Source organism: Carassius auratus, unplaced genomic scaffold (genome assembly GCF_003368295.1).
Source record: "Carassius auratus strain Wakin unplaced genomic scaffold, ASM336829v1 scaf_tig00217313, whole genome shotgun sequence".
NCBI lineage: Eukaryota > Metazoa > Chordata > Actinopteri > Cypriniformes > Cyprinidae > Carassius > Carassius auratus.
Window position 1 is genome coordinate 49,313 of NW_020528995.1, and position 10,299 is coordinate 59,611.

A 10,299-nucleotide genomic window follows, 5' to 3' on the forward strand; every position below is an offset into this window, starting at 1 on the left:
CTTCAACCTATCTTAGGTATGTCAGGTGTTATGGTATATCGTTCCCAAAGCAATGATGTCATCGCAGCTTTGAAGTGAAACTATGAAAGGGAACATCTCAGTTACGTATGTTACCTTGGTTCCCTGAACAGGGAACGAGATGCTGCGATCCTGGCCGTTCCGTACCTTCGATAGCGCTTCCTTCGTCATAGGGTAAAGTCTGATGAAATTGCCCTCAGCACGCATATATGAGCATATGTACGTATGGGCGGTGCTAAGCGCTATTGGCCAATAAAATGGCGTGATGGTATAAGGGCTTCAGATATTCATCACACCGGTGGTGTTCCCAAAGCGATGATGTCATCGCAGGATTTTGTTCCCTATTCAGGGAACCAAGGTTACATACAAACCGAGATGTTATTCAGCTGCAGCAACAGGCATTTCCTGGGTTTCTTCTTGGGGGCATATTTGGATTTTCAGCGCGAGAGCTCCCTCTGGCCTTTGGATGGAGATTTTACAGCCATATCTCCTACTAAAATCGCGTATCAGTGGGTGAGGCTAAAGAGGCAGTGATGTAGAAGCTGGCTTTGGTCTTTTCCTGCCGAGGCGGTGCTTAGCCACACTATTACTTCATAAAGTGTCACATTCCACAACTAGTCCTTTTCTGAGCTTGGTTTCAATAAAAGCTATTTTTAAACTAACAAGAATGTTTTGAGTTTTGAAACCTATGTTTTTATAGTACCTGACCTGTTGTATGCCAAAATAGAAATTTGATTTCCTGACCCCTTTAAATATGTATATTTTTAAGGATGTTAAAATACATCATATACTTTTCTAATGTGCTCATACATAGTGTGCTAAGATGTGCAGTAAGTAGACCTGAGTGTACTGTTGTGTTTGATCATTTAACTGTTCAGCCCTTAGAGTAAAAGTTTTACAAATGTAGTGTCTTTGTAGTTACAGAGGCCTCAATCATATGGAAATAGGCATTATTTGACCTTTGCAATAGTTGTACTTGATTTATGTTAGGTTCCTCGTATTCCAGTGACACACATTCCAGCACCAATCTGTAGCCAATATCTTGTACTATGGAATAAAGACTAACCTGTTGTTATACAGTCATTTGTAGCATTCAAACAGTTTCTTTGTGCTGGCATTCAATTTGATTGCAAAATAAAACTGGTGGACAAAACAACAGTATCCATCAGTGAGACAGTTTCCTCTGAAACTAGTGTGTCAGATCAGATATACGGTGTGACAATTGTCACACATCCTGTTTGTCCTATTCATGTGATCCTCAAAATGATGAATTCGGCCATATTGAAATAGCATCAAAAGTGTTTTCAAAGATTTGTGCATTTGTGAACTTTGTTTTCTTATATTGTTTATATCATCATAGTCCTTGCCTGTTTACTATAGTTTTAAAGTAGGAACAATATTTGGTTATATGGATGTTAATTTTTTTTTTTTTTCAAAACAAACCCTTCCATGTACATATTGAGTATTTGGCAAATGCTTTTAAATGCACTCATGTTGGAAACTTGAAATATTTGTGAAAAAGATTTTAAAACTCCTCACTTCACAGTGTCAAAGAGGGATGCTTGTGATTTCAAAGGGCTTTACAGCACATAGCAGCACTCCAGACACTGACCTGATTGAGATGAAGAGGTAGAGACACAAAGAACAAAAAGAGTTGATGCATGCTCTCATGTGTCCGTGAGCACCAGACTGCAGGTGGAGAGTATGAGGAGCATGAGACCTAATGGCTGATATAAAGGAACAATAGAGACAGTAAGAGGTCATTACTCAGCCTGTCATGGCACACACCACCTGCGCTCTTTCCTATTAATGCTTAGACAGACAGACAGAGAGAGAAGAGAGACTGTTGTGACAGTTAGACTTCATGATAAATGAATGGGATATTGATCCAGCTGATCTGAAAGTAATATAACATGTTTTCTTATGTAAATGAGGTCTAAACTCTAAAAGAAAAGCATGAGTAATAAGTGGTATTATTACTTTAACAGGTTATTACATTTAAGTGTTTTTTTTCTTTCTTAAAAAATTATGATGATGATAAAAAGGTCAAACCTGACAATTAAATGGAAGTGGTATTTGCCTGTAATAACAAATGTCACTGCATTTTTTTTTTTTTTTTTTTTTTTGAAAGCAGTATTTAGGTAAACGTTTAATCAGTATGTGTGTTTCCTGAGAAATAGACACATGCTTTCAACATTGCATAGCTCTCTTGCAGTTGAGCGGCATTTAAAAAAAACTTGGTGTGCAATATCTCTTTTAGAGTCAGTGCTCTAGAAGTCCAGCTCCAGTCTGATTTTGACTCTTAAGTTTTAAACAGAAGACTTGAAGTCTTTAAACTTGAAGACTATCTAAAAAGCACCAAAAATGATGTGGGGTCATGTACAGTGAAGTACAAGGCTCAGTGCCACTCGTGAATGTGTCTGAAGGGCTCTGTGGTTCCAGAGATTGTCACATGCAGCTGTCTTTGAGTCTGGCCTATCTCTCATTCACTGTTTGTAAACATCACTGTTTGAAGTTAAAAGCATATCAAGAAGGCTACCAGTATATACCAGAAATATAGGGGTGACAAAGATATAGAGTAACAATTTAATTAACTTTTTTTTTTTTTTTTTTTATGGCTTGCCTATGGTTTGCCTGTGATACTGTTTAGGTAGAAACCTGTTTGAAAGCAGACATGCATGCAATTCCATTTGTTGGAGCTCTGGAGATAAAACACTTCTGGTTTCCTAAACAGATTTCTGAAATTAAATAGAGCTGAATGTTAAATCATTGCACTACTTCTTGAAGACTTCAATTTTTTTTTTTTTTTTTGGGGGGGGGGGGGGGGGGGGGCATAGTTACACAGTTTGCCACATTTGCAGTGGACAATCAGCTATCCTTTTTATATTTCTATATTCTACATTTGTTGGTATTTTATGATTCTTAATGATGTCATCATCCAGGAAGTGGATGATAAAACACCAATGAATACAGTATTTGTATAGCCTAATTAGAAAATCTGAAAACATAGCTTAAGGGTGTGTAAGTTAATTCCTGTGTGTTTGTCTGTTACAAAATGGCTGTGAGGAGAGATGCTGTCAGCAAAAGGTATTAAAGCTTCTCTTGCCTGCTCTTATTGCCTATTAAATGTCTTCTTGCCTTTATATTCCTGTGTTCTCTTGCTGCTGAAGTGTCAGATATTTTATCTTTCTGTTTAATTGTATCTCTTTTTCTCTGTCAAGTGGAGTGGTTGGAGGTCTGTAGCCTGTCAGGCCACCTCTCTCATTCAAAGCAGCTGATTAATTGTTTGTGATTATACTTGATCCTTTCTGACAGTGGAATATTCTTCGGTGGATTCAGATGGCTTATGAAGAGTGTGTTCGCTTTCTCTAAGATGTCTTAAAAGCTTTCTGTCACAAAGCCCATTATTACATGTCATTAAATCATGTTTTAGACCTCCTATGTTGACACACTGAACAAACATTGGTATTTTTGAGAAATTATCTGAGTAAAAGCTAAAAAAGTATTAGACTATTCCTGTTTTACAATCCCAAATGTGTTTTCCCAAAGATTCTTTAACTTTCCTCATAAAAAGATACATTTGATTAACATAAATACTAATTTATTTTGACACATTTTTATTTATTTCAAAGACAACAGCTAAGTACCAATCATGGCTTTAAACACGTTACCTGAATATATAGAAATATACTCAACACTGATATCAGTCTGTTTAATCAATGTGAATCATAAGTTTACACAAGATTCCACAAGGTATCTACAGTCACTTTAAAACTAAAGACATTAAAACAGCTCAAATACTGAATATAAATTACACATTAATATGTACTTGCTTAGGTTTTTTTTTTTTAGTTAGTTATATACACTCTGTTTGATCTTTCTGCAGTCCCTCAGTATTCCCCGCTGTCATACCTAAAAGGATGCGACATTCGATCAGGGTAACTATTTGAGCTGTAACTGCTGTAGCGATAGCCCTCAAAGTTTTCAGATCTCTCGATTTTAGCTGGGAGCGTGTCCTGGTATGAGAGGGCAGATTTAATCACTCCCGAATCCTCTGGAATCTTGAGGTCCGAGTAGGAATTGGAAGAGGCTTCTTCCAAGATTGAGTTACAGTTAGATAGGCCTTTCACATCATAGAGGTTCTCTCCATATTTGACAACAGATGGCTTGGGGCATGGCTGGTAGGACACTTTTGTGGTTGTGGTTATTATAGTCTGCAATGCTGCCGGGGTGGCAGGGGCAGGTCCTGAGTACCTACATGGGTATTCACTGTTGTAGAAGTGGTGATTGGCATTGGTTGGCAGCTGAGAGTAGTCTCCTCTCTCCCCATAGGCACCTTTACTCAGAATTTGCTTCCAGCCATGATGCTTTCCTGTACTTTCTGTGTAGCTCCGCTCATGGCTCCCTAATGGACTTGTGCCATGAGGCATGGCACTCAAACTACTCCCCGACTTATTGGGTTCTGTCTCAGTTTGTGGGCTTGAAGGATCCTTATACAGTGCTGTTGGATAAGGCCCTGAGCCAAGGTATCCTGGGACTGCAAAGTCATACCCACAAGGAGGGCGGGTCATATACAGACGGTGGTTCGCAGGCTTCTGCAGTGAGCTCGGAGCATCCGCCATGGCCGCTGCTGTGTGTGTGTCATAAGGGAACTTGTAGGACTCTGTGTTCTGGAAAGGAGGATAGTGTTGGGTCTGTATTGGGAAGTTGGACTCTGCAATGATGCTGAAGCGCTCTGGGGCCTCCATGGTGAGCTGGTGGATATTAGGAAAGGCCATGTCGTGATAACGTCCAGGCTGGTGACAACAGAAAATCATAGATAAGTTTTGTGCAAATGACCCTTCATGTGAAGAACTGAGTTTAATACCTTATCCACTCAAAAAATCATTATATCATAGTCAACAGCTTCTGTGTACTGAAAGGTCAAGGTTTTTGATTGTATACTGTGTGTGTGTGTGTGTGTGTGTGTGTGTGTTTGTGTGTGTGTGTGTGTGTGTGTGTGTGTGTGTGTGTGTGTGCGTGTGTGTGTGCTCTTGTTTTTGTGACATATCAGGACACAACTCTGTATAATGACATGGGTATGTCACAGGTATTACAAGGAGAGGGTGACTTATGAGGACATAACCCATGTCCCCATTTTTCAAAACGCTTATAAATAATACAGAATGAGGTTTTTTTTTTTTTTTTTTTTTTTTGAGAAAGTAAAAATGGACAAAGTTTCCTGTGTGAGTTAGGGTTAGGTGTAGGGTTGGTGTAGGACCATAGAATATACAGTTTGTGCAATATAAAAACCATTACGCATATGGGATGTCCCCACTTTTCACAAAAACAAACGTGTGTGTGTGTGTGTATGTGTGTGTGTGTGTATATATTTACTCTTGCATGTTTTTTATCTTAATGTAACAATAGAATAATAATACAGTTCTAAAAAAAGGTGTTTAATCTTATGAACAAATTTTACATCAGTACATAACAACATGATACATAACAATACTTATATATTTCTGGCTACTGAATATCTTCTAAGAGTAAGGTGATTTATAACACATGAGGAACACCATGTTATAGCCTTTTAAGTTATATCAGATTATAGTTCCCATAGTTATAATATAAAATAAGTCTCAAATATTGACATTAATTATGACCTGCACAGTCTCTCGCTATCTTATGAGTTGTTAAAGAGATGTTGTTCAAGCTGAGTGTTTCTTATGATTTCAGTGGTTATCTAATTTCAGATGTAACCCTTATACAGCTGGAACAATGCAATATGTTTTTGTTCACAATACACAATATTACAATACTCATTCATAATATTTTATGGTTGTTAAAGAAAACTTGAGGTTCATTACCTGAAGCAGACAAAGACCACTTATTAATATTATGGCAACACTATAAAACCTTTTGCATGTTTACAAGAATATCTTGTCATGTTACAGTAAAAAGCCACTTAAAAGATATACTGTAAAAAGACACTGTGCAGATACTAAACAACAACAACATGCAACATATAATACATTATAGAAACTATAAATCATCGCAACTTAACAGGATACAATGTCATGTTTTATGTGTTTTGTGTTAGAAACCATCATAGTCTTCTTATTAAGACTTAAAGATGTTTTAAGATTTAAAGATGTTAACCACATGATGAGTAGGTTAATAGGTTATAATGCCTTAAGAATACCCTTCTGATGCATAATAAAATATGATGCATAATAAAATAAAGGTTACACAGAAGGTACAATGGTGTGTCTCAAAAATGTTTTCTAAATGCTACATAATAATACTGTGTTGCTCTCTAAGTATATATATTTAACCTATACCTGGATTTTTGTGTATTTGGGATTAACTTTAAGTGTGACAGTTTTTATGAATATGTGTGTGTTACCTCGGACTCCACCAGTCTTCTTTTCTGTGAAGAGTTAGGTGAAGACATCCTTCTCTTCACTGCACTCCTTCTTGCCTCTGTTTCAGACTTACTCTCTGGTCTTGGGTGGTCATGTATTCCTTTAGCCTTAAAACAGAGCAAATTGAGAATAGAGGAAATATCATGTCTATATGCATAACTATTTAAATATTTAACTACATAATTATACAAGATCTGTTGTACAGTGACATCATTTTGTGCAATTAAACCTGATGTTTTTTTTTTTTTTTTTTTTATATATTCAATACTTAGTAAACTGTAAAAGGAACTGTTTACCTATGTCTACCTGGTGTTTATTTCTATCTGTTCTAATTCCTCAACAACATGACTGTAGTGTGGTGTAGTCAAAGTATTCAAGTTTATTCAGTAATATTAAATTATATTTTTGACTTTAGTTTCCAGCCCACCATGACCCTGTGAAAGATAATGCAGTGTGGAAAGTAGATTAATGAATGGATTTTTAACTTTTGAATAAGTTAGAAATAAATGCCATTCTTTTGTTATTTGACAAAAGATTTCTACAATATCATTTGCAAATCAAACAATTATCAGTTAAACTCACCTGGAAAAAAATTGCCTTGCCATCTACTCTCCAAAAATTGGTTACTGGATAGCCACTGTGACCTCTGCATGGTATCAACTCGAGAACAGAGTTACAGTTTGGACAAAGCTTTTCTGCAAAGGTACAAATAAATAGTATTATTAAAACTATTTAGCATGAAAAAATTTTTTTACTGAGTATTTTAATTTGATTTGTTTAATTAAATTTTCATGTGTAGGTTTATCATTTATACATATATACATATATATATTGAGAAACTGAGCCAAACAGTCAAGGTCATGAGTGATAGGGTCAGCTCTAAACTGACAGAAACGAATCAGTTTATTGAACATTCTCACTGCAAAATCTAAGGTTGATTAACAAGAGTCACTGAGGAGACCACTTTAGAAAAAAAAAATTCCCTAAAATTGTTTACAGCCTAATGCCACAAAACTATCTTTTTAAGTTTCAATGGGACAGTAGATATTTAGAAAACGTCTATCTACTTGTTCTCTGAAGAAAACAATTGGGTCATCCTAGGTATAGGATGACACCTAAAACGGACTTGTTCTGATCTGAAATAAAGTCCATAAACATCCTTAACTCCAAGTATCTAACGCAAAAACGATATACAGGAAATACAATTATTCTTTATATGAATTATTGCTATTTTGAAGGTGATTCAAATGCCACAGCAAGTCTGTAGTGTAAAATATGTTTGTTCTTTCTTATCAGATTTGCTTCTATAGAAGTTGTAACACGACTAACTCGTTTGGTAGATGCTGGTTGTTTGGAGAAAAAGTTCCTCTACATACTTTGCTGTTTCTGTCGTGCTTTGTCACAGATGGCCGGTCTCAGCTGAAGTTTGGACCCGTCTGGGAGAGGGCAGTTTCGTGAACACACCACCACACCAAGGCATGACTTCTTCAGGATCTGACAGTTATGATTGTTAGTGTTCCTCATGGCCCATCCGCTCAGGTGTCTTTGTGCATTCTTGTCTTCACTGCTGTAAATATAACGTACATATCCATCTGTCCACTCCTGGAACGGATCATACTGCTTCATGTCCTGGAAAAAATAAGAAGTCAGATGTTTAATTGCGAGATGACCTCTAATGTCATTCAAAAATTTTGACCGACATACCAAAACTATAAAATGCTTTTTTATGTAGCCTATATGCTACTTTACTGCATGCCAATTAAACACTGAAACAAGAATGAAAAGTATGCTATTCTAAAATAAAAATAAAAAAATAAAAAAAAACTCTGTTCCATATTGCCTACAAATGCATAGAAATCATAAATCTTTACCTGTGGAAGCTTGGGGTCGTTTATATCCCAAGTCAGCTTCATGCCGACTGAACACACGCAATCTGAGCTGTCAAACTGATCTGAGGATTTGGACATGATGTGAGTCAACTCCGGATCATAGCAACCATAAGAATTAAAAATCACCTTGAAGACAAAATTCTGTTTCTCAGTCTAGATCAGTTTACAAAATGGAACATACATATCTAAGTAGCGTACTTTAGATCTTTACTTCCAGAAAGTGTCTTTATTTTCTTTTGTAAAATCCACGTTTGTGTGAGTTCGTCCAGTTGCACTTCACACAGGTAATAGTCTCAGGTAAACGCTGCTGTGTCTATGTAAAGAAGGGGGCTGGGCTTACAAACACACACACACACACACACACACAGAGAGAGAGAGAGAGAGAAAGAGAGAGAGAGAGAGAGAGAGAGAGAGAGAGAGAGAGAGAGAGAGACTACCTCAGACACTGCGTTCTTTCACTGTAAATTATCCTTGCGTTTCACCTCCACTAACGACGAATCCTTTCGCAACAAAACCAACGAAAGCACGATATGTGTCTACAGGGTGAAATGGCACAGTTTGTGTTAAAACAATTTTCCTTACACATTCCAGATTTTATCTTTGCGTTTACAGTTTTAAGGCGAAAATGACAGCCTCTTTTAAAAATGAACCCGACGGTGTGGTATTTCAGGAGTAGTCAGCGAAATTTATGTGAGCAACTTTTAATGGGACTGAGACGAAGCTGATGGTCACAGAACAGGACTGGTCCAGTTGGAGAGGTAACGTGATCTACTGCAGGTCATTAGTTGTTGTGTGTAAACGAAAAGTCGCACTGCTGACACAACATGGACCGGTAGTTAAAACAACAAACACAACGCAACTTATAAAAACGCACACTTTCTATGTATCTATTGGCGATCACTGATGTCATTGAATGAAAATTACAGATACAAGTGATTTTCAGGTGATACATCCACCCTGGAACTTTAAACGAATGGCGCTTCTTTTTCAGTTTGTAATATAAGGATTCTAATAATAATAATAATAATAATAATAATAATAATAATAAAATACTAAATTGTAAGATTTTTGTAATTACAGGTAGCCTAATCTATTATCTATCAGCTGGAGTCACTAATCTTTTATCAATAAAATAACATATTGAAAAGCAAGCGAGTCTCCTCCTAAGAGTCTCCTCCTAAATACATACCAAGTCTGAAGTCTGAAAAATGACATATACAAGAATATAAGATACATAAAATGATACGCATACTGTTAGATACATTAGTCTTTTTTTGTTGTTGTTTTTTATTCATTTACCTTTTGAGCTGCATGGTAGTAGTGTGTAGGCTAACCGTTTTTTTTTTTTTTTAAATCTATTGTTGTGGTTGTTCATTAAAATGTATTAATAATGCAATTATAAATTCATAAATAATTTTTAGTTGGAATATAGATTTTGTAGACAGTAACTTTAAACGAATGTTACAAATTGTCCTAATTCTTCACCAAAACGAATGTATTTTTTTTAAGACGATGTTAATAATCGTTCATTCCATTACGCATTCGTGATTACAATGTTGTTGTTTTTTATATATATATATATTTTTTTTAATAAATTTTATCAAACAATTGCAGCCTATCATTTTTAATTATTTTCTTTGCATTATTGCCTTGTTCCTTTGGATTTGAATTACCATTTTGTCATTCTATGGAGAACAGAGCAACAGTTCACTTATCTCTTATCATTGCTGTTTTGTTCACTAAAATACTATTAAGTACTACAAAATAGTAATTTAGTGAACAATATATAAATATATAAAACGCAAATGAGCTGTAGAGTTGACAAATGGAAAACTTAGATGTTATTTGCGCACACAGATATTATGTTTTATTACCAAAGTTCGGGGGGAGCATATCAGATATTTAGCATAATTAACATAAGAGGAGCACACTCAAGTTAATCACCACCAAGATGTATAAATACAACAGACTTACTTATATCCATC

At 35.9% G+C, this 10,299-nt stretch overlaps 1 protein-coding gene across 5 annotated transcripts; it reads right to left on the bottom strand.

Annotated features, from left to right (window-relative positions):
- Positions 1-3,620: 3,620 nt before the first annotated feature.
- On the bottom strand, positions 3,621-9,258 carry LOC113100626 (chorion-specific transcription factor GCMb-like). 5 transcript variants are annotated; one of them, XM_026265246.1, is made up of 7 exons: positions 8,752-9,258; positions 8,513-8,627; positions 8,297-8,376; positions 7,802-8,054; positions 7,008-7,120; positions 6,407-6,532; positions 3,621-4,814 (listed from the first exon to the last, which is right to left on the bottom strand). In XM_026265246.1, exons 3-7 carry the CDS (start codon positions 8,336-8,338, stop codon positions 3,909-3,911), a joined length of 1,440 nt encoding a protein of 479 aa, XP_026121031.1. In that variant the 5' UTR covers positions 8,339-8,376; positions 8,513-8,627; positions 8,752-9,258; the 3' UTR covers positions 3,621-3,908. The 5 variants fall into 5 exon arrangements, with proteins under 5 accessions (XP_026121031.1, XP_026121033.1, XP_026121032.1 ...); XM_026265248.1 differs by having other exon boundaries at positions 8,496-8,627; XM_026265247.1 differs by lacking the exon at positions 8,513-8,627.
- Positions 9,259-10,299: the final 1,041 nt, after the last annotated feature.